The sequence below is a fragment of the Strigops habroptila genome, chromosome 7, assembly GCF_004027225.2.
Source record: "Strigops habroptila isolate Jane chromosome 7, bStrHab1.2.pri, whole genome shotgun sequence".
In the NCBI taxonomy this organism is placed as follows: Eukaryota; Metazoa; Chordata; class Aves; order Psittaciformes; family Psittacidae; genus Strigops; species Strigops habroptila.
Genome location: NC_044283.2, coordinates 54,960,455 through 54,988,319, shown reverse-complemented (window position 1 = coordinate 54,988,319; position 27,865 = coordinate 54,960,455). Strand labels below are relative to the sequence as shown.

The 27,865-nt window shown below is 41.8% G+C and overlaps 2 protein-coding genes across 2 annotated transcripts; both read right to left on the bottom strand.

Annotated features, from left to right (window-relative positions):
- Positions 1-419: 419 nt before the first annotated feature.
- Positions 420-17,642, bottom strand: RRH (retinal pigment epithelium-derived rhodopsin homolog). The gene is made up of 7 exons (XM_030493006.1): positions 15,936-17,642; positions 6,688-6,878; positions 5,024-5,123; positions 4,192-4,345; positions 3,691-3,859; positions 1,437-1,615; positions 420-525 (listed from the first exon to the last, which is right to left on the bottom strand). Exons 1-7 carry the CDS (start codon positions 16,039-16,041, stop codon positions 420-422), a joined length of 1,005 nt encoding a protein of 334 aa, XP_030348866.1. The 5' UTR covers positions 16,042-17,642.
- Positions 17,643-19,916: 2,274 nt separating this feature from the next.
- GAR1 (GAR1 ribonucleoprotein) lies at positions 19,917-27,377 on the bottom strand. Its single transcript, XM_030491567.1, has 7 exons — positions 27,015-27,377; positions 26,188-26,378; positions 25,953-26,107; positions 24,454-24,513; positions 23,902-24,037; positions 22,877-23,002; positions 19,917-22,527 (listed from the first exon to the last, which is right to left on the bottom strand). Exons 2-7 carry the CDS (start codon positions 26,363-26,365, stop codon positions 22,514-22,516), a joined length of 669 nt encoding a protein of 222 aa, XP_030347427.1. The 5' UTR covers positions 26,366-26,378; positions 27,015-27,377; the 3' UTR covers positions 19,917-22,513.
- Positions 27,378-27,865: the final 488 nt, after the last annotated feature.

The window sequence follows — 27,865 nt, the reverse complement described above, 5'->3', positions numbered from 1 at the left end:
GGAGAATGCAGAATATTTCAAGTCTAGAAAACTTTCAAAGGAAGATGAGGAAAAGTAATTCATGAAAGGAATTCTGGGTGCAAAAACCATGTTACTGAACTTAAGCACTTCCTGCTTCAGGCTCTCCGTGCCCCTGTGTCACTTTGTCCACACTGTAAGAGTCAGAATGACCACTTCACTACCCCTTTTTGTTTGGGACAGACATATTGGGCCAATAAACCTCATTCTCAAAACCTAAAGTCTTTGCGGGCTTTTTCTTTTTGCCTTCTTAATGCATCTAAACAGATTTTTGCGATTAACAGGAACAGCTGTCTGGGGCAGGTTATTATTCCAAAACATTAATCTTCTGAAAGATTAATTAGCTTTAACCAAGATTTCACTCCTTTCCATTTAACTTATGCATGCAAATGACATGAGTTCTACGATGTCAGTGCACTTTGTGATACACTCATGGGCAAGGCGCTGTTTATAGTTATCTCTTGTCTTGTCTGACATCGCACCATTGCCAGGATTGCCCTCCGAAACCTGCCAAGGCAAGAAAAGGAAAGCAGAAAGATCATTAGCTGGAGAACCAAATACCAAGAAACACTGGGTAAGATGACCTTAAGTATTACAACAGTTTTTAATTTCAGTAAAGCTTACTTAATAAAAAATGGTGTATTTGGAATTTGAGAGGACTTGAGTCCTTTCACTTCCATGTACACGAATAGCTCAGTTAAGTTCCTTCTACAACAGGGGTCACAGCAGCTTTCGCTTATCCCAGGAGAGCGTATAGCCATAACAAAGATGAACTTACAAAATGGGGAAAAAAAAAATGAGATGGATCTTTTCAGCAAGATCAGGTAAGTTCACCTAGACAGAGATCACAGGCTTTGTTTCTAGGAAGTAAAGAAAGGAAGGATGTCTTTTTGCAAAAGCCAGTTTTCACTCAGAGACACTGGCTTGGTTAGAGCATTTGATATGCTTGCTCAAAACAGAATAGGCTTAGCTTGTTTACTGTAACAGTAAGTGTCAATCCATCCTAATCAGTCAGAGTATGACACATCCCAAATCAAGCAATGAAATCTACAGAAGTTTCATGTCACTAATTTTGGCCACACATTTTGGCCACAATTATTAAAACCAGTTTACTGCTGATGCAACCCAAAATTCCTAAGTCCTTTTAAGAAGCCACAAAGGGACTTTCAAAACTGTGTCTTACAAAAGCTGTGTTGATGTGTTCTCAAAAGTCTTTATCAATTTAGTATATTCTGATGATGATCAAAACAATTTCTTTTAGGATTTCCTGTCCAAAAGGTCATCTTTGGTAAATCAACAGTGGCTTACCCTTTGACCTCTTTGCTAATCAGCTTGTCATATTTTTCAGATGATCCTTCTATAGTTAGATGATATGCTAAAATCATCAAGTAGAGTGGTACTAAATTAGGAACACTTACTTTTTGTTTGCAACAACATAAATGCAGGGATTATAGAATGTGGAAGATTTTGCAAATAGAGGAGCTATGACGGCCATTGCAGGAGAAATTCTCTTTGGGTCTCCAAAAGAAGACCATAAACACACAATAGAATACGGAGACCATGCCACCAAGAACATTACAATCATCACAACAGACATCTGTAAAAGAAGAGGAACAGACACACAACCAGTATTACCTGAAGATAAAGACCTCATAACCTAACCTCAAAAGCACATGCACCTATGTGAAAATAGAGCTATGCAGAACCAAATAGCAACAGGTAAGCAAGCACACCTGACAAATTTTGACAAGTTACAATGAAATTTCACTTTGGAGATTTAATAGCACATCACACTGTCATGTATTTTGGCATGCTGTGACTTCATTTTCCTTCATACAATCTTACTTCACAGTCAGCACTACTGTTTATGCTAAATCTGTCCAGCAGAAGTTTCAATGGCTGGAGAAGACTTCACACATGAATTATGACCACCATAACAGGTCACTTTAGGATGCTATTACAAATAATAAATATGAACAGAGAGTAAAATCTAAACCAAATATTTCATATGTTAATAAAACTGTTTAATAAGGTTTAACTGTGGTACAATTAAATTAGAGAAAGTAAATGTTCTTGGATTCAAAGGCTCAGTCTATATACTTAAGGAACTCAAAGGTGTCTGGTTGATTTAATGAAGCATGATAGTCATGTTCAAGCATCATACTGAGCAGCTATCTGAGCAGTTATGTCTTCTCTGCCTGCCCGTCAGAGAGAACAGTCTGGGCATGTTGGGGTACATACCCCAGAAGACTCCGCACCACAGCTAGAAATGAACAGAAAAAAATGAGGGTAATGGAAGGGTAGGAAAGGCATCAACTGGGACAGACCTCTCTGGTTTTTGTCAGGGACATGAATCAGTAATTGAAACTGGAACGAAAATGTCAAATTAATCAAGAGGACAAAACGAACCACTAAATAAACAAACCAACCTGCAGGGCTCTTTGTATGTATAGGATTCTCTAGTGTTGTTTACCTATAGCCTTAGTCAGTCTTTCTGTGATGAACAAAATGAGAAACAAGAAGTAAATGGCTACTTTGTATGAGCTCTTCTAGAGCACAACCAATAAACAAACAGTGACTCTCCCTACAGAAGCTTCCTATTTAAATGAAAATGTAACACCTATCGATAATGTAAAGAACCCTTTCATTTAGGAGTTTGATGTAGAAAGCTTAGAAGATGCTAATTGTTGAAAAAGCAAGAAGTCCAGTTCCAAAAAAGAAACTCCAAAGCTTCCATCCTTTTTTTTCCAAAATATAACTTGGTGTCTTCAACTGCAGAACGATAAAAATATATTTTCTTCACAAATATGAGCCTACATTTATAGCTGAATCCTCAGCTTTAAGCATTTTGAAAGTTCTTCAGAAGAACAAAATGCTCAGATTATTATTTTTAGGTAAAAATACCATTTTTCAGAATTTAGTAATGATAAAGTTTTCCAAGGAATGTTAAGTTTGCATTGATAAGTAATTCAAAAGCATAGGTACATACTCGTCTGTCCAATTCTCTCTCACTTCTTTTATCATGTCCAGCCATAAATCATATCTTTACACAAAAATCAAAGGAGCTAGCGTACTTCAAGCTTTCCTATGGACTTTTATACATTAAAAGAATGTTAAACTTCCAGGAAGGATATATCATTTCATGCCATAACTCACATTTGCTACTGTTTACATAAGAAAGAGATAAGCTTAACAGACTGAAAAGAACAAGGGATCAGAATCACACATTTCGGGAGCTTGGAAAGGCACTTTCATTTCTAGGCCATAAATTCCAATCAGAGCTGACCAGTCCATTTCAGACCAGACACCCCTGTGTACCTAGCAGAAAGCCTAAGGACTCTACAGACACAAAAAGTCCTCCTAGGATGGATACCTCTGAGGTACATTTCTATGTAATGACAGAAGGGTAGACACAAGGAAAATTCAGATTGTTCCCAGCCTTCAAAGTAGCTATTCATCTGGAAAGAGTATTAGGCCAAAAGTAAAGAATATAGTGTTATAAGTCAAGCCAAGAGTTTTCACCTAGGCTGAATTTCAGTTAATATTTAAGTACAAAAGGAAAAGGGGGAATGTAGGAAACAGAAATGCTTAAAAGGCTGCAATGTTCCTTTGGCCCCAAGATTTAATGCTAAAGAACATGCTTAAAACAAAACATGTCCTAATTTACTATACCTTTGTCACATCTACTTGGTCAGACCAATCTATATTGATGCTCTCCAGGCAGTTACTACTGGAATATTGTTTCATGGTCCGGGAAACATTGTAATAACAGTAAAACATGACTGTTAAGGGTACAACAAAATTAACAGCAATTACACTCATTGTGTAGGAAACAAAGGACCTGATAAAACAGAAAAACAAAACACAGTAACTTACAAATAGCCATTCAGTAAAAGTTACTAAAGAATTTGCTATTTTGATTCGATTATGAAATTTTAAAACAAGCTTTTAAAGAATTAGGAAAATTAGCTTTAATTTTCTTATTAGCACCTACAAATCTTGCAGTTTTCAAGCACAGCTCAATTCCTATATTTTTTCCATTATTTTAAGATTATTTTTATAAATTACACTTCATACTTCAGAAAGAAGTTATGCTCAGAGAGTGGTGAATTAAAAAAGCTTAGTCTTCAATGAGACAGCAAATTTAAAAGAAAGGGTGAAGGGGAATCTTACGCATCATTTTTCCTCCAATTTACTGTGCATGTTGCTCCAGTCGGATCCGGAGCGTAGCTAGCCCAGCCCACAGTAGGCATGGAAGCCCAGAAGACTGCATTTATCCAAGCAGCAAGGATGAGAGTGGCATAGCTACGGGTAGTCATTCTTCTTCCTGTGGCCAAACACATACAATCACAAACCATTGTCATCTTTTGCTTCTTTCCCAGTATTGAACTGCAACGACAATTGGCTTCCAGCAAGCACATACCAGATGAATAATGATCCTCTCAAAGGCCTACACTCCCAAACACTGCAGCATATTGTTTCACACTGCTGAACCTTTAACACCACCTAAATACCATCACTCACTTCAACTCACATCATACAGGCAATACCTGATCCTAACCCCATGTCAAAAAGCTTATTATACAACAGTGTATTCAAGTACATACTGGCATGATTGCAGGGGGAAGAATTAACTGTGACAATACAGCTGTAACAGAGAGGAGAGAAAACCATCCAGTACAGTGCTAACACAACACCAGAGGCAAACACCTGCTTCACAGAGGTCACTAAAGGCTTTTCATGTATATGGATATGGACATTGTCCTCTAAACCTGCAAACAACCATGAAAATACAACTTTTAAACAGAGTAACAGCCTAATTGTGAAAAATTCACTTTCTCCAGCAGTACCATTCATGTCAACTAGATAACTTGCTATAGCCAAGTACTGGAGGATCATGCCCTGAATTCAGATTATGCCTAGCACTGTAATTATGGAGTCATTTATGAGCAAACAATTAGACTCTTATTTCATAGAAGTTCAACAGTGACCATAAGTACAGTACCTATATCAGGCCTGCAGATTGTCAGGTAACGGTCGACTGCCACTACAGTGAGCAAACCAATACTCGCCATCCCAAAAAAGATATTTAAGGCAGCATAGATCTGAAAATTAAAACACACAAACAAAAAAGCCTTTTCTGAGAAATCTTTTAAATGTACAAGCACAAATTTGTCAACTGAATCAAAGGCACTACAATACATTACATTCTCTTATGTTCTCTTCCATTAGCAAGGTACTGAAAGAACTAAATCAGTGCAGGCAATTTGGAGATGGCTCATTTAAATTTAAACATTTCAAAAGCAACCTGCTTGTGTGTGCATCAGAAATCCTAAAAATAGTAGTCTAAAAAGCAAAAAAACACCATATTTCAGTAAGTAAATTTTGAGATTCAGAGTTTGGAAGTTGGAGGGGTTCAATTAATGTTTTTGGTATAAGTTGAAGCAACCTGAACAGCATTTGATTCATCAAAAAAGTTATGGCTTTAGCAAACGTGAGGTCCTGAATTGTTACTCTTTCCTCTGTTGCCCACCTACACTTATTTACAGATGTGGTACACTGATTTTCCCCATCACCTCCCATTTTTACATGTGTCAGATTTACTGCACAGAGTGACAGATGCTGCAATCCCATCGTGCTCCAAATGCATCTGCCCAGTCATCCCACAGGCAGTGTGACCAGGAAGGATGACTGGGAAGGCTGTGTTAGCACTGGCACCAAAGAAACACAGAGCCCTGTGCCAGACTACATACCACCAGTGGTTATGATAGAACCACACAGCACTCAACCATCTCAGTTCACAGGATTCATTTGGTTTAGGTTGATGGGAGTTATGTTTCAAGTGATCTTAACTCCCAAAGATTGGTACTGAGATTTCACATGAACTTCAACCCACTATAAGATAGCCTATATCCAATGATGTTAAGTTAGGCTTCCTGTCAAACAGTAACTGAATTTTGAACTTGAAATAACTGTGTACTCAGGCAAGTGAACTCTGATTGTTATAAACATCCATTATATAAAGGTCTGAAATGTATAGCACTGCTAATATTTTCCTTGAGTCACATTTTCAGTATACGCCTTTACATCACTACTTATTTTCAGGGACGCTTGAGATCTAAATCACAGTACACAGAAAAGGGCACCATCTCTCTGCTATGGAAGTATAATTTTTCAGTCAGACTATTTTTAAAAATAGACAGCTATTAAAACTAAGCTAAATCTTTGCCTCAGCCTTGCAGGCCTTCATTTTGGATAACCTAATAGTCCAATTCAAAAGAACATGTATTTGCCAAGCAGAACTCATTAAGATCTGTCAAGCTCATCATCAAAACAGTAGTCACATCCAAAGTCTTTTATTTATCAAATAAGTCATCAAATGTGCATGTGCGACTATAACCTTCTTCATTTGAGAATTTTGCTTCCTAAGCCTTCTTAAAGTTATTTTCAAATCTCTAGTTGATAAATATAAGATTACACTTTGAAAATCACACACAAAATCCTATATCCAGACATTGTTGACATGACAGAACATCAGCTTCAGGTCTAGAGTCAAATTTTGCATCTCCATCTTATCTCTCGAAAGAACTAATACAAGTTCGAGCTGCTACTTATTTCTCAGTTTGCTTTTAAGTGCTCAAAACTTTCTCTCTGACTGAATTGCAATACCTGGCATCCGGTATATCCAAATTTCCAGCTTCCGTGCAGGTCTGAGGCAGCAGACATGGGGTAACCAATGCCACTAACACCAATGTCGGTAAAAGCCAAGTTGATAATAATGGCATTGGTAGCTGTCCGAAGCTCTTTGTATTTAACAAAGATGCCTAACACAACAATGTTACTGAAAATGCTTATCACTCCTGTGAAAACAGAAAAAAGCAAACTTTACAAAAGGTACACACCAGCCAGTAATATACACACAGAAGAAAATACATCCTATTGGAATATCCAAGTCCTAAACAAACGATAACTTCAGTCAAGTGCAATTTTGCGAAGAGGATAGACACCTGACAAGCAGAGAAAAACTTTTCCAATTAGGCTCTTATCAATAACATGGAGAAGTCCAACATGTTCAAGCAAACACAGCCATTAAAAAAATAACTTGTAAATAACAGGAATTTGTAAGTTGTTCAGAGATCCCTCAGTTTGGCACAGCTGTTACAGTGCCACTGAACCAAATCCTAAACTTACAAATATTTGTATAGCCTGGGCACCTTAAATTAACAAGTGCATAGTGGAATTACTTGGTTAAATGTCTAACAACATGCAACATGTTATCCATGGAAATGTCCCTTAGAGTTTTTCAGGGTTTTTTGTTTTGTGGGATTTTTTTGTTTGTTTTTAATTTTTATTTAAGAAGTTTCACCTATGAATCAAAACACTATAGTTTTCACCATCACAGATTGGAGGCATAATTCTGTAAGGAGCTTGAGGCTGTCATACTGAATGTAGACTTCCAAAAGCAGACCCATCTTCTTTCACAGTCACTGCCCATTCTCTGCTCCAGTTCCCTGGCCATTACCTTCACTGATGAGATTTCTGCTTCTCTACTGGCTCCACCAAAAACCTGACACACACAGTTTAGCTTTTGTGACATGCCTCTGTGGAAAGGGCAGTAAGGTTTGTAAGTATTATACAATGTTCTTCCGTCTCTGTCACTGTCAATGGTGCAGCACAGAGTTAAAAATCCCTAACATCAGTTTACACTAAGACTACAAACTTGCTGCAGTGCAAACAATAACCTTAAATCAGCAGCGTTAAAAAACCCGAGGGCAAGAATCAGTTTCAAGCACTTTAGCCTTCAAAGCATGAAAATTGTTTAAAGTATGGAAAGTCCTGTGGACTCTATCCTTGGCAGTCCACAGGAACACAATAAATAGATTTATAAATAACAGCACACACCCCAGTGCATCAAACTAAAGTGTTTCTAGGGTCAAATACACATCAGAAGTATCATCTGAACCACGATGTTCAGCAAGACATGACAGGTATGAAAAAGGGCAGAAGGAAAGCCTTCTGTAACATACACAAAAATATAACAAAGATGATACTTTAGACAACAGACAATAGGGACAACACCAACTCTTCAGCTTTTAAATGGAATTTCTCAATTTCATTTATATAAATTGGTACCCATTTTATTATACCTGAAACTCACACAAGTTTCACTGCAACATTATATTAATCAGTACCAATCTCCTACATTACAGAAACTCTTACAATAGATTCAGTAATTTAAAAATAAAATGTAGCAAAAATGTAATTAATTCTTGGTTGTCTCTGTTTCCATTCTCTTTTTAAAACCACGAAGCGTGTCTGTTCTCAAGTGCAAGTCTCCTGCTTAGTACAACTTAACATTACAGATTATGCTGGAGGTGCATAACCACATAGATGCCATCAGCTATCATATTCTTATAGTCACATGTTTCAGGAAGGTGATGCTATGAGGCCCTAAAATGCAAAACAGCAAGGAGCTGGGGGTCTGATCTGAAACCAACACCAAGTAAAAGCACTTGCAGTGCCAGTTCTGTCAGCTTTCCTGTTGACAGGTAGTATGTCATCTCTTGGGAAAGAGGAAACAAAATTGAACTATCAGTTTATAAAACAGCACAGGGTCCCTATGAGGCATGCTTTAACAGATATTACAACTACCAAGAATGAAATCAGAAATACAACAGGGCTGTAAATTTGCATCCTCAGAGTGAAGGAAGGATCCTGCTAGAGACTCTTAGTTTTTGTGCTTCAGAGCTCAATCTTAAAATTAAGAGAGAAGAGGGGAGAGAACCAAAACAAAACAGGGAAAAGAAGGTGGAAATTGGCCTATATTAATTTAAATTTTAGCACCACTAAGCCAAATTAATAATAGCGGAAAAAAAATGTTCTGGGAAGCAAAATGAAAGAAAGAAGACAGATTCCATCTTGAACAAAGTGAGAAAAAACATGTAGATCCAATAAATGCTCTTTTCCCTATTTCTGAGAATCAGGTCAACTGGAAGAACAGTGTTACTCCAAACAGTAGTTCAGCAGTGCTCACTAGAAGGGCGACAAAGCTGGTGAAGAGTCCTGAGCACAAGACTTATGAGACCGCAAGCTGTGCCAGGAAAGGTTCAGATTGGGTATTAGGAAAAGTTTTTTTCACAGGAAGGGTTGTCAATCATTGGAACAGGCTTCCCAGGGAAGTGGTTGAGTCACCCTCAAACGTGTAGATGTGCCATGGTCTGGCACAACTTAGCAGTGTTAGGTTTATGGTTGGACTCCATGATCTTAAAGGTCTTTTCCAACCTAAACGATGCTATGATTTCTTAGAGAGCAGGGAGTATAGATCAAGCCCAAGACTTTCAGTAACCTGAAATCATCAACTCGGACAAACTCACGTGATTCAGATAAAGCACATGGATGCTGCCACTTGGCCTGTGAAACATCTTACGGTTAGACAACTATTCTCACATTTCTTTAAATAAGTCTTGTAGTTTTATGAAATTGAAGATAAAAGCCTCATAATCTGATCAAGAGCAGAAGAATTTACTTACCTTCCTCCCAGGGAAGCAATGAAAATGAAAGGCAGACCAAATGCAAACCAAAACCCTAACAAGAGTTAAGCAAGACACGTGTAGTAGCACCAAAACAATGAGGGTTAGGTCTGTGTATAAGACAGAATTTACTTTTCCAGTTAGCATTTTAAAATGATACCAGAGCGCTTCACCATTGTAAGATATCCACAAAGTAGTATTGCTTCCTGCAGCCTGAGTATCCCTGTGGGCATCGCTAAAATTAATACACTGACCACTGTAGAGTGCAATACTTAACAATTACTTCATTCTCAGAAAACAAAGAAATTATTTGCAAAAGGGAGAAGCATTCAAACCTTTTAAAAAGCAACATAGAATCATAGAATCATAGAATAGTAAGGGTTGGAAAGGACCTTAAGATCATCTAGTTCCAACCCCCCTGCCATGGGCACGGACACCTTGCCCTAAACCACGTGGTTCAAGGCTGTGTCCAACCTGGCCTTGAACACCACCAGGGATGCAGCATCCACAACCTCCCTGGGCAACCCATTCCAGTGCTTCACCACCCTCACTCTAAAGAACTCCTTCCTTATATCTAATCTAAACTTCCCCTGTTTAAGTTTGAACCCATTACCCCTTGTCCTACCACTACAGTCCCTAAGGAAGAGTCCCTCCCCAGCATCCTTATAGACCCCCTTCAGATACTGGAAGGCTGCTATGAGGTCTCCACGCAGCCTTCTCTTCTCCAGGCTGAACAGCCCCAACTCTCTCAGCCTGTCTTCATACAGGAGGTGCTCCAGCCCTCTTAGCATCCTCGTGGCCCTCCTCTGGACTCGCTCCAACAGCTCCATGTCCTTTTTATGTTGAGGACACCAGAACTGTACACAGTACTCCAAGTGAGGTCTCACAAGAGCAGAGTAGATGGGTGGGATCACCTCCTTCGACCTGCTGGTCACGCTTCTTTTGATGCAGCCCAGGATACGGTTGGCTTTCTGGGCTGCAAGTGCACACTGCCGGCTCATGTTAAGCTTCTCGTCAACCGACACCCCCAGGTCCTTCTCTGCAGGGCTGCTCTGAATCTCTTCTCTGCCCAACCTGTAGCAGTGCCTGGGATTGCCCCGACCCAGGTGGAGGACCTTACACTTGGCTTGGTTAAACTTCATAAGGTTGGCATCGGCCCACCTCACAAGCGTGTCAAGGTCCCTCTGGATGGCATCCCTTCCCTCCAGCGTATCAACCGAACCACACAGCTTGGTGTTGTCAGCAAACTTGCTGAGGGCACGCTCAATCCCACTGTCCATGTCACCGACAAAGATGTTGAACAGAACTGGTCCCAACACTGATCCCTGAGGGACACCACTCGTTACAGGTTTCCAACTGGACATCGAGCCATTTACCACAACTCTTTGCGTGCAGCCATCCAGCCAGTTTTTTATCCACCGAGTGGTCCATCTATCAAATTGATGTCTCTCCAATTTAGAGACAAGGATGTCGTGCGGGACAGTGTCGAACGCTTTGCACAAGTCCAGGTAGATGACGTCAACTGCTCTGCCCCTGTCCATCAGTTCCGTGGCTCCATCATAGAAGGCCACCAAATTGGTCAGGCAGGATTTCCCCTTAGTGAAGCCATGTTGGCTGTCACCAACCACCTCGTTGTTTTTCATGTGCCTTAGCATGTTTTCCAGGAGAAAATGTTCCAAGATTTTGCCAGGCACAGAGGTGAGGCTGACTGGTCTGTAGTTCCCCGGGTCTTCCACCTTCCCCTTCTTGAAAATGGGGGTTATATTACCCTTCTTCCAGTCATCGGGAACTTCACCTGACTGCCAGGATTTTTCGAATATGATGGACAGTGGTTTAGCAACTTCATTCGCCAGCTCCTTCAGGACCCGTGGATGGATTTCATCAGGTCCCATGGACTTGTGCACGTTCAGGTTCTTAACATGGTCTCGAACCTGATCCTCTCCTACAGTGGGCCTAAGGTCTTCATTCTCACAGTCCCTGCATTTGCTTTCCAAGACTTTCGTGGTGTAGTCAGAGCATTTGCTGGTGAAGATGGAGGCAAAGAAGTCATTAAGAACCTCAGCCTTCTCCAAATCCATGGTAGCCAGTTCTCCTGATAGCTTCCGGAGAGGGCCCACGTTGTCCCTAGTCTGTCTTTTATTTGCTACGTATCTATAGAATCCTTTCCTGTTATCTTTTACATCCCTTGCCAAACTTAATTCTAGCTGGGCCTTAGCTTTCCTAACCTGGTCCCTAGCTTCCCGGGCAATGCTCCTATATTCTTCCCAGGCCGCCTGTCCTCGCTTCCACCTTCTATAAGCTTCTTTTTTCCCCTCTAAGTTTCCTCAGCAGCTCCTTGTCCATCCATGGAGGTCTCCTGGCCCTCCTGCTGCACTTTCTTCTAGTCGGGATGCAACACTCTTGAGCACGTAGCAGGTGATCCTTGAATACCGACCAGCAGTCTTGGGCCCCCCTGCCCTCTAGGACTGTATCCCATGAAACCTTACTAAGGAGGTTCCTGAAGAGGCCAAACTCTGCTTTCTTGAAGTCCAGGGCACTGAGCTTGCTGCATGCTCTTCTCACTGTCCTGAGGATCTCAAACTCAACCATCTCGTGATCACTAGAGCCAAGGCCGCCCTGGAGCGTCACATTTCCAACCAGTCCCTCCCTGTTGGTGAGCACAAGGTCCAGCATGGCACCTCTCCTCGTCGACTCCTCTATTGCTTGAAAGAGGAAGTTGTCTTCCACACAATCGAGGAACCTCCTGGATTGCTTGTGCCGGGCCGTACCGTCCCTCCAACAGATGTCAGGATGGTTGAAGTCCCCCATGAGGACCAGGGCCTGCGAGCGTGAGGCTGCTCCTATCTGTCTGTAGAGCGCTTCATCCACAGAGTCCTCTTGATCAGGCGGCCTGTAACAGATCCCCACCGTAATGTCCCCTGTTGCTGTTTTCCCTTTGATCCTGACCCACAAACACTCTGTTACCTCATCACCCGTCCCCAGACAGAGTTCCATACTCTCTAGCCTATCACTGACATAGATAGCAACACCCCCTCCCCGTCTGCCTGGCCTGTCTTTTCTAAACAGCCTGTAACCTTCCATTCCGACATTCCAGCCATAGGAGCCATCCCACCATGTTTCTGTGACACCAATGACATCATATTCCCGTAGCCTTGCACACATCTCTAATTCCTCTTGTTTGTTCCCCATACTACGGGCGTTTGTATAGAGGCACCTTAGCCGAGCTCCAAATGCAGCCGACTCAATGGCTGGGGCAGCTGGAACATCTCTACATCGCTCCAAGCACTTATTACAGGTGCTGGCAACTGACCAGGAGTGTTGGGATGGATCAATGCTCCCTTCCCCCAACACATCTAGTTTAAAGCTTTCCTGACCAGCCTGGCAAGCCTCCTACCAAAACAGCTCTTCCCCTTCTTTGTCAGACCAGCTCCACCAGTCTCCAGTAGATCTGGCCTCCCAAATGGAGCCCCATGTTCTAAATAGCCAAACCCCTGACTATGGCACCACCATTCTAACCATTTATTAACCTGCCAAATGCACCTAGCTTTTTTAAGGTCCTCCCCTTTGTCCTGGAGAATCGATGAAAAAACTATCTGAGCTCCAAAGCCCCTAACCACCTCTCCCAGGGCTCTGTAGTCCTTCTTAATGTTCTCCAGGCTACTGCTATCCATATCTCTAGCACCCACATGGACCACTAGAAGGGGGTAACAGTCAGCAGGACTTACTAGAGCAGGCAGCCCCTCTGCAACATCCCTGATCCGAGCCCCTGGCAGGCAGCACACCTCCCTTGAGACTGGATCAGGCCAGCAGATGAGTGCCTCTGTGCCTTTCAAAGTAGAGTCCCCTACTGCTATGACCCTCCGCTTTTTCCTGGAGGCACCAGTAGCGATCCTCTTTACTGGTGCATCAGCAGGATGCTCATTAGGTGTGGTGGGTGCTTTCTCATTAGCCCCCTGCAGAACTGCGAAGCGGTTCTGGGTGGGGACATCAGATTTAGGAGGAAGCCCCTTGTCGTTAATTGTCCTCTTCCTCCTTTTTTTGTTAGTTTTTCTCGTGACTAATTCCCAGCTTCTTGGGTTGCTGCCCTCCTTCTTTCCTATATGAGCAATGCCGGATGTTTGCGGCCCCTGCACAGTTTAGGCCTGGAGCAAGCAGCCCAGCTTCCTCTCAGCTTCCCTGGCATCTTTTAGCTCTCCAACAGCCTCCCGCAGCTCAGCCACCTGCTGCAGGAGGACCTCCACCAGGGCGCACCGAGTGCAGCCCTGTCCATTGCGCACCCTCGCCTCAAGCGACCAGTCGAGGCACTTTCTACACTCCGAGCTCTGCGCCGCAGCCTCCCCTCTCATCGGCTCTGTCTGGGTGCCTACGCTGGCCACCGCCGGGGCAGAGCTCCCAGAGCGGGCCCTGGCCCTGAGGCGAGTGCTCACCATCCCGCTCGCTGCCCGCTCGCCCTGCCTGCGCGAACTGCCGCGCCACGCCCTGACTGACGTGCCACGCCCTGTTTGCCCGCCCTGTTCGCCGCGCTCCCTGGGGTGGGTTTTTCCCCACTGAGGGCTGGTGCCGTCACTCCTGGCACCGCCCCCTGTGAGTCAGCTGCTCGCGTCAGCTGAGCTGCCGGCTCCTGGGCAAGTCCTGTCGAGGACTTGAGGCTCCCTCGGTCGCTCTTGCCGCTCCGAACTGAGGCTCCTGGACGCTGTGCTTCCCCCGCTCCGGTGTTAAAGGCGTCCTCTCTGGAGATACGCACCTCGGCAATTCAACATAATGATGAACACTACCTGTGCTTCATTCTTATTCTAGACATCTGTTCATTAACACAGCTTAGATTTTCCAGAGGTGAGATTTGTGGTAGTAAGGCTTTTGCAATGCAATCAATCTTACTTTCAAAGATGTTATAGACCTTACTGTCAAAACCATTCCTCATTAAGAAAGCTAAGTCCAACCTACAGGTGAAAGAGTTACTAGACTCCTGCAATTATAATAAGAGGAAAACAAACAAATGAACCAAAAGTAATCAAACTTTTTGTTTTTTTGTTTTTTGTTTTTTTTTTTTTTTTTTTTTTTTTAAGACATTTAATTTCCTTGTAAGATTAAGAAAGAAGAGCTGGGTTGATTCTGGCTAATCCCATTGATCACCTATGATAGCTTTGATCCCTAACACCAAGCTATCTGAAAAGACCACCTTGTTGCATACAATCTAATCAATTTAAATTAAAATATAACAAATATCATACATATCTGCAGCCCATAATAGATCCAGTTACCTGCAAATACTGTGGTAGGACTGCAGAGTGTATCTGGCCTTTCAATACATGATCATAATCCATCTCTACAGCTTCATAACAAGTCTACTGATCTTTGTAGCTGTTCTACCAATTTCTCTAAAAAACTGAAATAAATTATTGCTTTTCCTTTCAAAAATATCCTTTTTATCAGAACATCACTTTCATACCACTTCAAATAGATATACTAAACAAAACGAGACCATCGGCAATACTATTTCATATAAACCTGAAGTCCATTAATATTTTAATGTATTTTAAAAGCTAATTATAGCATAGAAAATGTATGATACAGTCTGTGAAAAAGAAGTATTTATAAACTGATCTGATTTTCCATAATAAAGATATAGAAGGCTTATTTTTAAACACAGTAGGTTTCAGGTTTTGGTCACATTGATATTTCATTGCTATAGCTTTCAATGCTTCAGAAGAACATTATTGAAGCAGTTGTGATTATAACAATGAGAAAGTTTTCAAGGGGAGGGGGAGGAGGAAATCAAACATAATCATTCAAGTTTAGCCAAAGGCCATTGCAGTCACAGGGAACGAACACGATGTCAAGCCTTCCAGTGTGCTTTTTCTAACATGTGTCATTGGTGAAAAATACAGCTGCAACCAGAGTCTGCTCTTCTCTGATTAATGGCCAGCTCCCCTCCTCTAAGTCACATTCCAACCCTTCCCCTTACATCCCCCTAACAGACACCCGCTCACATGCTCAGACTACACATATATTACTACAAACATGTGGCCCAGGAGAAACCTCAAGATAGCTTCAAGCATATCACAGAAAAATGCAAGATGTGACAGCTATGCCCTATTTTTATCTCTTTTGCAAGCTGGCAGAAATTAATTCTTACTCTATTCTATAATTATATATCAACAAATATATTTTTCAACACACAACGCTGCCTTCAAATATAGAGCAGAAAACTTAGATGTTTCTGCACACTTCATTCAGCCTGCTAACTTGTTTGTAAACTATGGAGAAAAGCCATCAGACATTTGCATAATACAAAATGAAACACCATCTCTGTTACTATACAAAATGAATATTCAGAACTACAATTCTATTTTAAACAGTTATGCAACAATTTGCCAATACCCATACCTGCTGTGATTAAGTAAGCTGCAACTACGTTGTGCTCAGTCTGTGTGAAGGCTGAATGAGCTTCATTGTCACTTTCTGAGGAATTGGATGAATCATTCCAATGCATTTTGAACAAAAGAGACTGTTGCCTATACTCCGCAATAATTCATCAAGACGACGAAACACTACAAAACCCTGGCAGGGAAATCCTTTCGCTATTCAACAGACTCACTGAACTATTAAAAAAAGGGGGGTAGGAGGGAGCTCCCACCACCACTGACAGCCTCCAAGCATGATTTAATTGGACTAAAGTGCAAGTAAGTTTACACTCCCAATCTATGCAGGAGATTGTTAATTAAAACAAAGAGCAGCACAGACCTGAGCACATTTCCAACAGTATGCTTAAACTTCATTCTTACTGCTAAAGAGATTAACTGTCACATGCCCCCAAACTTTTTCCTTCAAACCCCTTGTGCAACGCTTCAGAAACCTTGACAAAAGTTGAATCAGGTCAGTTGGTCGTCAGCCTGGCTTGGAATTAATTCCCATCATCACAGTGAACACACAAAACCACAGCACAACATAAAGACACAAATGTCGATTTTTTTACAAAGCAGATACACTCACTCTAAAGTCCATCCCTTCAAGTCCTTAAAGACCTGCTTCTTCAAGATTCTCAGTTTGATTTAAACTCTCAAGCTGACACAGACACAAGACAAACACAGTCTAATATTTTCCTGAAGTGAAGCATGACTTTCAGAAAACTCAGTTGCTACATTTCTAAAATAGCATGGTGTGCAGAAAATAGTTGTTGAATATGCCTTATCAGTCTGAACACCCTCCATCTCCCAAACACATGTAAGCTTACTTCAGGGAATTTTCCAAAGCATGTTACTGGGCAGAAAATTATTATGTGTTTTCCAAAACCTTGAGCAGCAGATGCTTATGTTTTCTTCTCTTCAATGATGAGCAGCACACCAAAGTAAACACCTTTTACAAAACCCTGCATAAATATTAGCTGCAATAAACCCTTGCCCAAAGAGCTTATTTGCAGTATCAGCATAAGTAATTAAAGAAGGTGTTTCCCATCAGTTCCCCTTCATACAGTTTTTGCCTCCAGTTTTGAAATCATGCTGGGTATAAAAGTGACAATGATGAGCAAGCAGTGGTTCTTGCATGGTACATGGTTCACAGGCAGCTCAAGCAGGTTCCCAGACTAGGGCCATGTCTTCTGCTCAGCAATAAGTGTGTAGCGACACACGCAGCATTGAGGACTATAGGCATCCCATAGAAAGGAAGTATACCTGAAGAGCTCTCCCTTCTCTAATCCATGAAACACTCAGAGAGAGTTCCCTCCCACTCCTCAGCTTTCCAAAACATACATCCTGCATCTTTCATCCATCTGAATCTAAAGGTAAGAAAATTTCGATACAAAACTTGTGCTGTCACAACATTTAGTTATCAGCTGATCATGTGTCACAGTTCTAGCAGCAAACATTTTCTTTAATGCCACAGATCTACACACAGTTTTCAGGGTACCTGTATTATTACGGTATTTTTCCTTTTAGAAGAGGATTAGGCAGCAGCAGGGTGGGAGGGTTCTGAAAGGAAAGATGATCTGTTTGGCAATGAAGCCACTTCCCTAGTGCCTCGAAAGATAAAAGCATAGTGATAATTTGATATCTTTGCTTCCCTCCCCTGAAACTTTGGCAAGATTTTCAAAAGCATCTCAGATCTTGCAGCTTCCGCAGAAGTCAGAGCTTGCAATGCTGAATGTCTCATTAACGTAAAGCATTACTATTTTTGTTCAGACAGGATTCCAGACTTAGAGTAGCAGTTAATGAGACCATACAGATTTTATACATACTTGTTAGTTAAAACACAAGTTTCTAAGATGTGCAGTCCATCCTATGTACCATCACATTGTCTACATCTCCTCTTTTCTTAAATTTTGCTAATTTCGCAGCAACAAGAAATGAGAGAAAAAAGTCAAAATTAAAGGCAGGCACTACTTATCATTAACCTAATAGTAATTTTTTTCTAGAACACTGCAGATCATGTAACAAGCCGAAAAGATAAAGCAAGGAGTTAAATATTAAAGTATATAAATAATCCACAAAGTTGGAACCACAGCTTCGAAGACAGACAAAATATGGCTTACCACACTGCTTTTTTATATTGACATAAGAAAAGAAAAATAAAATCCAAAACCTCAGGCTGTTTTTATCCTCCAATAACAGACAGCATTCCTAGTGTCAGAGGGACAGTTTATAACCTCAAGTGATGCTTTTTCTTCCCACTTGTCCCGGATCAGTAGCAACAAAACACAATTTCTATGTAAGTCATTCCTCAATTTGTAAGTATCTGTGTAGATATGGGGCAACGCAAAACTTATTACAGGCTTTAGCAAGTTGCTTTTGGTTATGTGTAAAGTATATTTCAATCCACAAGTGATGAGACTAGAGAAACTTACCATTTGCATTAAAAACATTAAAACCCAAACCAAGCCAAAACCTCTCTCCTATTTTCAGTGGCAACCACACTAAAAAACCCAGCCCAAACCCTCCCATGTTTATTAAGCACATCACCACTAGAGGGCTATAAGAGGCAGAACGTCCCTTTAATCTTGTTTTCACAAATGGTTCAAACTCAGTGGAAAACAAAGAAATAAATAATTTTTCCTCCCTCACAGCGGCTTTTACTAGATTTAAACTGTTGATTAGAAAAGTTTGGCTCTAAAGAGATTCTCAGCCGATTAAAGAAAACACCCTGAAAAATACGTGTCTCCACAAAGCTTTTTACTTGTCATACTTCATACAGGAGCTATGCTTTTGTTAAGACAACACTGTTTCTTGCCAAGACAATGTTTTGCACAACTGCAAATAACTTTGCACCAGTACGTATGTGACTATCCAGCACTGCCTCAGGCAAACATCCATAACTTCGTGTTAATGCTAGAGAATCCTTTCTGGTTTACAACAGCCAGTGCTGCAGACATACATTAAAATACTCCAATTATTTTCTGCACTTTATCAAATTCCTCTGTCAAAGTAACACAGCAACTATGAACTATATTGAACCATCCTATCCCAGCAGGTACAGAAAACACAAGGAGAAAAAACATCCCTCTGAGTAGGAATGTAGAGGTACTACAGCTGTTCTCCATGGGCAACAATTTAAGCTTTACAATACACCTCCATGTACTGCCTTCTGTTTCACAACGATTTAGATGCTACTTAGAAAAGATACAAAACCAGAATTTTAGTTTGGCAAGGACAAAAGGCTCAAGGTCTTCTAAAAACCTTTAGGCAATCTGACCCTAGTGATTAATCAGTGATTAACCAGTTGTCATTTTACAAAATCAGCTGGAAGTCAGATCTTGTGTCTGCGTCGAACATCACAGTGATTAACACATGCATTTGCAACTGCATTTTGAAAACAGGACTTGGTTGTTGAATGCTCTGCTTCTGCCAACAGTGAGCACACAGAGACACTGACAAGTGGACAAGAAGACAAGCAGGCAACACCACTATTGCTCTGTCCTGGGGTGCTCTGTGGCCTGACTTCTTCCTGAGCTTCAGAATATTGCAGGACAGCAAACCTCTCATGCTCCTGGGGCGGTGGGAGGCAAGCAGTTCTTTAGGTGGCCCAGCCATTTGCCCCAAAGGCTGCCAGTGAGGGGAAATACAGGGAACACCAAACCGTCATTGAAAGCCCAAACCGACACCGACACCGGCACCTTCCCCCATCCTCTTCACTACAGACTGCACTGTGACCTTTTTTCCCCCAGACACTATAGCTACTTGAAACTTCCCATTTCTGCCAACATACCTATTTCTGTCAAGGTACTGGTGAGCCTACTGTTCCTATTCTCTGCAGAAAAAGCCTAGGATATCTGTAAGCACATCTATAACACTCAAACACTCCACTTACTAGGACTGGGAGCACAGTGTCAGAATCGGATAGGAACTGAACAAAAAATTTAAGACAGAGAGGAAGGTGTCATGTAAAATTAGAGAACCTGTATTAGCTCATCACAGCATCACACTGCACACAAAACATGCCTTAATTTTTTTAAAGCACTGAATTTTCATCTACTACAGTTAGCAGCTACTTGCATTAGGAGGGCAGGGTCATGCCATGGCACACAGAAAACAGAGCAGAACAGGGACCAGTGACTGGATGGGCCTTGCCACAACCAAACATGAATCCTTCCCCCTTATGGGGGAGCTCATTTCCCACCCAATCACTATGGACTCTCTTCCATTAGCATCTGGACATCCTACACCCTCCACAAAGATCTAAGATTATAAACTTCCTCTGGATGTTTGTGTTAATTCCATCCAACATTGTTTGTATGCACAGCGCATGCCATAATGCTCCTCATGCATTTCCCAGTTTGGACTGCAATCAAGTTCCCTATAATCGAGTCTGATCCTCCCTCTGGAGCAGCAATGGATATTGTTCTTTAACCCCTCTGCACACAGATGTAGAAGGCTTTGCTTTGGCCTTGCAACAGCTTCAGGCTGACTCACTGCTCCATCTGCTGTGGGATTCATGGCATACACTTCTTGTCCTAGGCTGAAAGATGGTTCTTCGTGCAATAGAAACATCAGCCGTCACACAATGCAGTTTAAAGATGATGGCAGTAGTCTTCTGATACCTTGCGAAAAAGTATGTCCCTAAAGCATGCAGTGAGAATAGCAAAACAGAAATGAATTTAGGTGTAGGAGTGAGGACTGTGTTATGTTAGTCTTACACAGCCAGAAGAATAAGGAAAGATTTCACTATGCTTCAGCTACCTGCAACTAGCTACTGAAGCATCAGTGAAGAAACAGCGCAGCAGAGGATGAAAGTACAAGTATCACAAAAGTACTGACAATTCCAGCTTCACTGCAGGTTGGTATTGTTCATGAAGAAATGCAACTTGCATAGGATTTTGTCTACAATACCTTAAGTCAGAGCCCAAGTAACTTAGGCCTAGCAACACACAGCAGCAGCAGTCTAAACATTTCCAGAGGTCTTGATTTAAACTGACCTGGTTGAAGTTAAATCTATAGCAATACCAGGAATGTAATCAGTATCCCTCAATTCCTGAATATGCTGTGGTTGAACAGCAGACTCAGTTTCATCTCACAAACACAGATCTAGCAGAAATCTAAGTGTTTCAGAGTTTTTTTAAGCTGAAGAACATTTTTATCTATTACCCTATGAAGCACCTGCTCAGACTTATTTTAATTCTTGAATATTTGCTTTGCTACCTCACTTTAAGTTTTGTTCCAGAGACTATTGAAAGAAACAGTCATGTTTGTTAAAATGACCAATAACTGTCCAGTCCTGGTGCTGACAAATTACCTATTTCTTCTTGTTAAGCAGAAGGCTAATATAACTCATTTGCCTGTTACTGCATTCATTAATTAAAAAGTAGAACAGTACAATGAATTCTGAAATTCACTGCTTTCCACACTGAACGAGATGTTCAAAATACTTTCATGTAGATTATTCTACAGATCCCTTTTTAAAAGTGCTTGGTATGGGAATGTGAACAGACTCCTGTCTCTGTATGAAATCCAGGGAGATTCTATTTTTCTGTTATTTCCAAAGCTAAGAGCAGAGAAGAACCTTCTTCTCCATCATTAAGAGACAGTTACTAGCTTTTCAGCAATTCTCATAATACATCCAATTAAAGAGACCAGAGACTCATGCAGATTTTTTTATGCCTTTTTTAAGCAATGCTTAACCAAAATCACTGTGTGCAGAGGAGCCCTACGATGGGCTATCTAATCTTAGCCCTGTGCAAGCTCAGAGCACCACAGAAGTGCAGTGCCAGGACATCAAAACCTTAGGAGAAACAGGCTAAGGTGGAGGTGGGAACAGTTAAATACCCTCAGCAATTTTAATATCAATGCAATTAGATATAATTAGGTGACTTAATAGTATTAACCTTGTCTTATTCATTAGACAGCAACTTCTAAGAAGATGTCTTCATGTGTTTGGCTTTCACTGACATTTACACAGAAAAATCCACAAAATATCCTTTACTTCTTCCTTTCCTTTTACACATAATTATGTATAAACAAATTTTAACACCACAAAATTTTGAAGCTTAGTTTGTAAAAAAAAAGGTTCACAAAGGTTGTTTAAATGGCATGTCCATTTTAGAGGAACCCAGAAGATTCAATATAAAAAAAGAGGATCAGTCACACACAGGTAACAGGTTCATACTGATGAATGTGCACTAGTGAACCTGTAGGGTGTTTTTAAAAAACATTTCAACTGATTGCTTACTCCAAACTCCAACATGAAGTCAAGCATTGACTACGTTACTCCTCAGAAACAAACAGTTCAAGGATAACGTTGAATCCTGGCTTAGTTAAAGAAGTTCAAGTATATTCTGAAGAGTCTTTAGTTCTTTGCCTGGAGCTGTGCTCTCCTCATGTGTTGATCAATAGTCATTAACTGTAAAAATAATGTTATTTTACAGCTTAAAGTTCTTCATAAAAAGAACTTTTTCAGGGTCCTTTAGAAAGTTTTTTCCTTGTTCTTCACTTATGCAGATGATGTGCTAAGACAGTGGGGAGATATTCGTGGCTTCATGTTTAATATCCTCTTCCTATTTTAAAAGAAAAGAAAAACAGAACAAACAATTCACATCTTAGATGCATTTAAAGCAAATAAATTATACACATAACATTAAATGAGTTGACAGACTTAAATAACGGAACATTATCTGTTCTCACAGTCCTTTTTGAATGCAAAAAACTAACATGGTCTTATAGACACATCAAAAATGCAGAATACTGTGCTTCAGTTTAAGCTAGCTACTGTAATGCACATAAACTTTTTACATAAAGCTATAAACATCTGTAAGAGATTAAAAATACAACACCCTGATTAATACTTAAAAGCTTTAGAAATCAGGAGCCATTCTTATTACTGCAATGTAAAAACCACACACTCACCCCGAAAGCCTCCTCCACCACCTCTTCCTCCTCTGAATCCTCCTCCACCTCTTCCTCCTCCTCCACCTCTTCCTCCTCTGAACCCTCCTCCTCCTCTTCCTCCACCTCTTCCTCCTCCAAATCCTCCTAGACATAGGAAAGAAATTATACTTTGAGGAGCATATAAATTCTTCATTAGGCACAACAACTTATTTCATTCACATCTTCTGAAAGGAAAAGCACAAGAAGAAGAAAACAAACTGTCAATTGCTGGACAGTTACCAGGTCAATTACTGGTACTTTGTCTCCCCTAGGGACCATCTGCAGCATTTTAGCTATTGTTTAATATCTCGTATACCATGTCAAAAATACTCAAAGACACTAACAAAACTTTTCTTTCATGAGAGAAAAAAATTAATCACAACTATTCATTAACTAAAACTCAACAGAACATTAAAATAAAGAAACAAAAAAACCTTTGAGACACTTGTGCCTTGCTGCAAAGGGGCAGGGTAGAGAGAAGATGCAGGACACTGTGATGTAAGAAAATTAACTTCAGGTTTAATTGAGGAGTACATCACAAATAATCTCCAAAAAGCAAAGAAGAATGAAATCTAGCAGGTCACTCACCTCTCTCTCAAAATGCATTTCAAGTATTTGTCCAAACTACAACATACTAAAAACAGATTTCACTGACAGTTTTGAGTGTTTATTATCTACAGCCTTTAACCACAAGTTTGCTTAGCAGCCACGCTTTCTATCTTTGTTACATGCCAGCATAACTCTCCTCCCTATGCTTTGGAGCCGTTATTTAGCTACAGAAGCCTAGGTCTTGCCATTGGAAGGGTATCACTGTCTCTTCCATTGAGTTAAACAGGAATATGCATAACATTTTTCTTTGCAATACTACTGTTGATATTCAAATACTCAACTGCAGCTTTACCCCTAACCCGCCAAAAAAAGCAAACAAAACAAGAGAAACCCAAACAACCCACCCCATGCCAAAAAAACCCAACATTCTGCAGCTTCCATTCTTGGGATCTTACCTCTGCCACCACCTCTTCCTCCTCCACGTCCACCACCACGTCCCCCTCTACCACGTCCTCTGGGAGCACCTTTTTCTCCAGGTGGCCTTGGCAAAAATCTCTGAAGGGGTAGTAGCTTTGCTGGATCAATGTAAAACTGTAGGAAGACAGTTCCATTAGACTTGGAAAATACCAAGACTAAAGAGCACAGTAATATCTCCCTTTACAAATATCCACAATTTGGTCTTAACTTTTTATGTCAAATTTTCCTCTGCAAACAGCCAAATAAAGAAAGAACGCAAGAAATTAATCACAGTGTTATAAAGTTATTAAAATATTATGATATTTGCATGAGTTTCATTTGTTACATCTTTGGTTTTTTGCAGGGCAGGGAGAGGAAGAACATGGCAGATAGAAAAGTGAAAAGGAAGAGGAAATTAGTATTTATGTTTACAAAGGTCAACTAGCTGTTAAAAGTTAGTAAAAGCTTAATAAAGCTTTTATTATCTGATAACAGAGTAGATTTATCTAACTGATGCCATACAGTAGCATTCTGTTACAAGACTCGCTAACCTTTTGCATTTTTTTAAATGAAGAGGCTTTCATGTTCTCAGACAGTTTCACTGAAAAATACTGTTTGTTTCTTTAAGGAACGTAACAGGAAAAAAAACATTTGAAATTGTTATTTTGATTGGCACATTCAGACATTTTCTAAATTAGTAGTTTATAAATGAAGCTAAACATCACCACTGCAAATGAAAAATTACAATTAAGGAGAAAATACGTGCAATTTTTCTGAGAACTTTTTCACAGTTACAAATACAGTATTTGGAGGTAAAACGATTTTTATCTTCCATAATTAAGGCATAAGGAAGAACATACCAGTGGAAAAATAGTGGAAAAGTACATTAAAACAGAATTGTAAAGAAACAAATTTGTATAGCAAGCGACAACCCAGAGTGACCTCACGGCTCATGCTGTAGGGGCTCTGCTAGGGCTGCTGCTGGGTGGTACAACTGTCAGGCTGTGGAAAGATAAGAGCCAGCAGGGACTGCTGGAGCAACTACATGCCCAGCCTCATTCCAGTGAGGTGACAGACACTCTGTAACCCCATGTGCAGTCTTGTATGAAGCCCTTTGGCACTCCAGCACCCAAAGACTTTGGTATACGGTTCCTAAGATCAAAAAAGCTGTTGGCCAACTCTGCTTAATCAAAACTCAAGATTAAACGGAGAAGCAAGGAGCTACTGCAAAATTGAGTAATGTATTTTCTTAATACGCTTCTGTAGAAAGAAAATAAGTCTCTGAAATCCAAATAATTTTGATACGAAAAGTAAATCTGCAAGTTAATACATTCAGAGAGCGAGAGTGATTTAAACCTGTACATTTTACTTCTCACTTACTGTGGGAGAGGAAAATGCATGCACCTAGTTACTGATAAGCAACCAACACAGGCTAAGCCTTACTGACAGGTTACGGGGTTATGCTCTGTTGTCCCGCTTTTGTCATGAATTCTGTCAATCTAGCAATGACAACAAGATAGACCCAGTGCCTCTATCTCAACAAGCCTGCTTTGCAAGAGGACGTTCCAGCACAAGCCCACCTTTACTGGCAGTTTAAGTAAGAAGCTGGACAACGAGCAATAGGACACCCCAGCACAAACTCACCTTTATAACTAAGTAGTAAACTGAAGCATGAACGAGGTCCCCTAATGCACAAAACCAACCCCAGTCCCTTGATCCAACTCTATTATAGACAAGTATCATACAGCAGAAAAGTTGCTGTCAGGTAGGAAGCAGAAACATCCTGAACCACAATGAATCGAAAAGACATCTGCCAGTACTGGTTCTGACTGACATAAGGCACCCTATCATACTGAAAAAGCTTTATGATAGGCACTTAATGTGCATGAGGCACCTACTGACATGAACAGTTGCAGCTAGACTTGTGACTGTTCACATCTAACTGGTAGCCAAGCCTTGAACTATCTTAAAAGCTAGAGAAATTCCATTTAATAACCAATCAGCCTTTTAAAAATAAACACTGTACATCACACATTTTTTTTAAGGATACAAAATCCCTCAGCTGTCCGAAGATTTCATCCACTTTGCCAATCTGTTCCTTATTATCCAGGTACACGGGGGCATTGAAATAAGGCACCTTGTTTTCTTCTGTTTTACATTTACAAACAATGTCATCTTCACATGGATGCATGAACTCTCCCAGTACTGAAATAAAGAATAAACAAGCTAAAGATCTGTAGCAGTCATTCTAAAGTAAAGAAACAAAATATTTTAACGTAACTTACAAACTACACTTTCTGGAGGCCCCTGGTCATATCCGCCTCTGTTGAAGCCTCCTCGTCCACCTCCCCGTCCAAAGCCACCTCGTCCACCACGATTAAAGCCACCTCTGTCACCACCACCTCCTCCACGATTGAAGCTGCCTCCTCTTCCTCCTCCACCTCCTCTTCCACGAAAAGACATTCTCTACTGCCTCCTAAATTGTGGACAAAAACCGGCTGTTTAAGATACAAAAGATACTTCAATTGCGCTTTGCTGTACAAATTAAAGTCTCCTGAGAGCCTGCTTGCTAACGTAATAGTTAGCCTTTTCAGTCCTCAACAAAAACACGAAGGCACATGAAAAGCCTAGTTTACACCAAGCTTACACTGCAATGCCTACCGGTAAAAACTGACTAGCACTGCCAGCGTGCTTTTCAATCATACAGGGACTGAGTGGCCGAGGGCTGAACGCGACAGCAGCTCTCCGGAACTGACAGCAGCTCTCCAGCCCCAGCCCCGCGCCGAATCCCTGGCAGTGTTCAAGGCCAGGCTGGACGGGACTTTGACCAACCTAGTCTAATGGAAGGTGTCCCTGCCCATGGCAGGGGGGTTGGAACGAGACGATCTGAAGATCCTAACCCAAACCGTTCTACGACCCTACGATCACGGCGTGCACCCACAGCACCTCCCGGGCCCGCGGGGCACCTCCTGCGGCGCGGGGATCCCTGTGACGGAAGGGGGGGGGGTGAAGGGACCCCCGCCCCTCAGCGCTGCGGGCGGGAGGGGCGCTGAGGCACGCCCAACGGCCAATAACGGCTCTGTCCCGCGCGGCACCCCCGCTCGAGCCGTACCTCCACGTGCGAGCCGGGCCACCCGCTTCCGCTAGCACCGCCACCGGGCGACTGCCCCCACTGCCGTAAACGAGGCTGCCTGCCGTAAATGAAGCTGCCTCTCTGAAGCGGCACCGTCGCAAAAAGGCGCCCAAAGCAGGTCGTCCCGCTGAGCGGGCGGCGGGCTCGGCCGGCGGCGGTGCGAGCCCCGCGGGTACGGGTTCGGGTTCCCCGTATACGGGGCTGCTCGGAGCCGCCTCGCCCCCGGCACGGCGTGCGCCTGCGGCTGCAGGGCCCTGGGCGCTCGGCTCTTAAACGGCCTTTGTCAAACCCCGCCGGCGCGGAGGAGCGAGAGCCGCTGCCTGTGAGCCCCTGCGGGCTGTGCAGGGAGGGGACCTCGGTCGTGCTGGCTTTAACCACTGCTGGCTGGAAACCCGCTGTCAGAAGAGCACTTTAAGTGTTTGTCTAGTACCCGAAAATTCGCGGCACGAATCGTGTAATACGAGCTTGTCATACGAGTTTGTGCGTGTTGCACGGATGTGTTTCCATATAGATGAAAACATCTCTTACATAAAAAAACCGTATCTTTTACAATAATCACAGAATGGTTTGGATTGGAAGGGACCTTAAAGATCATCTGGTTCCAACCTCCCTGCCATGGGCAGGAACACCTTCCACCAGGTTGCTCCAAGCCCCGTCCAGCCTGGCCTTGAACACTGCCAGGGATGGGGCAGCCACAGCTTCTCTGGGCCACCTGTGCCAGTGCCTCACCACCTGCACAGTAAAGAACTTCTTCCTAATGTCTACGCTCTTCCAGTTTAAAGCCATTCCCCCTTGTCCTGTCACTACACGCCCTTGTAAAAAGTCCCTCT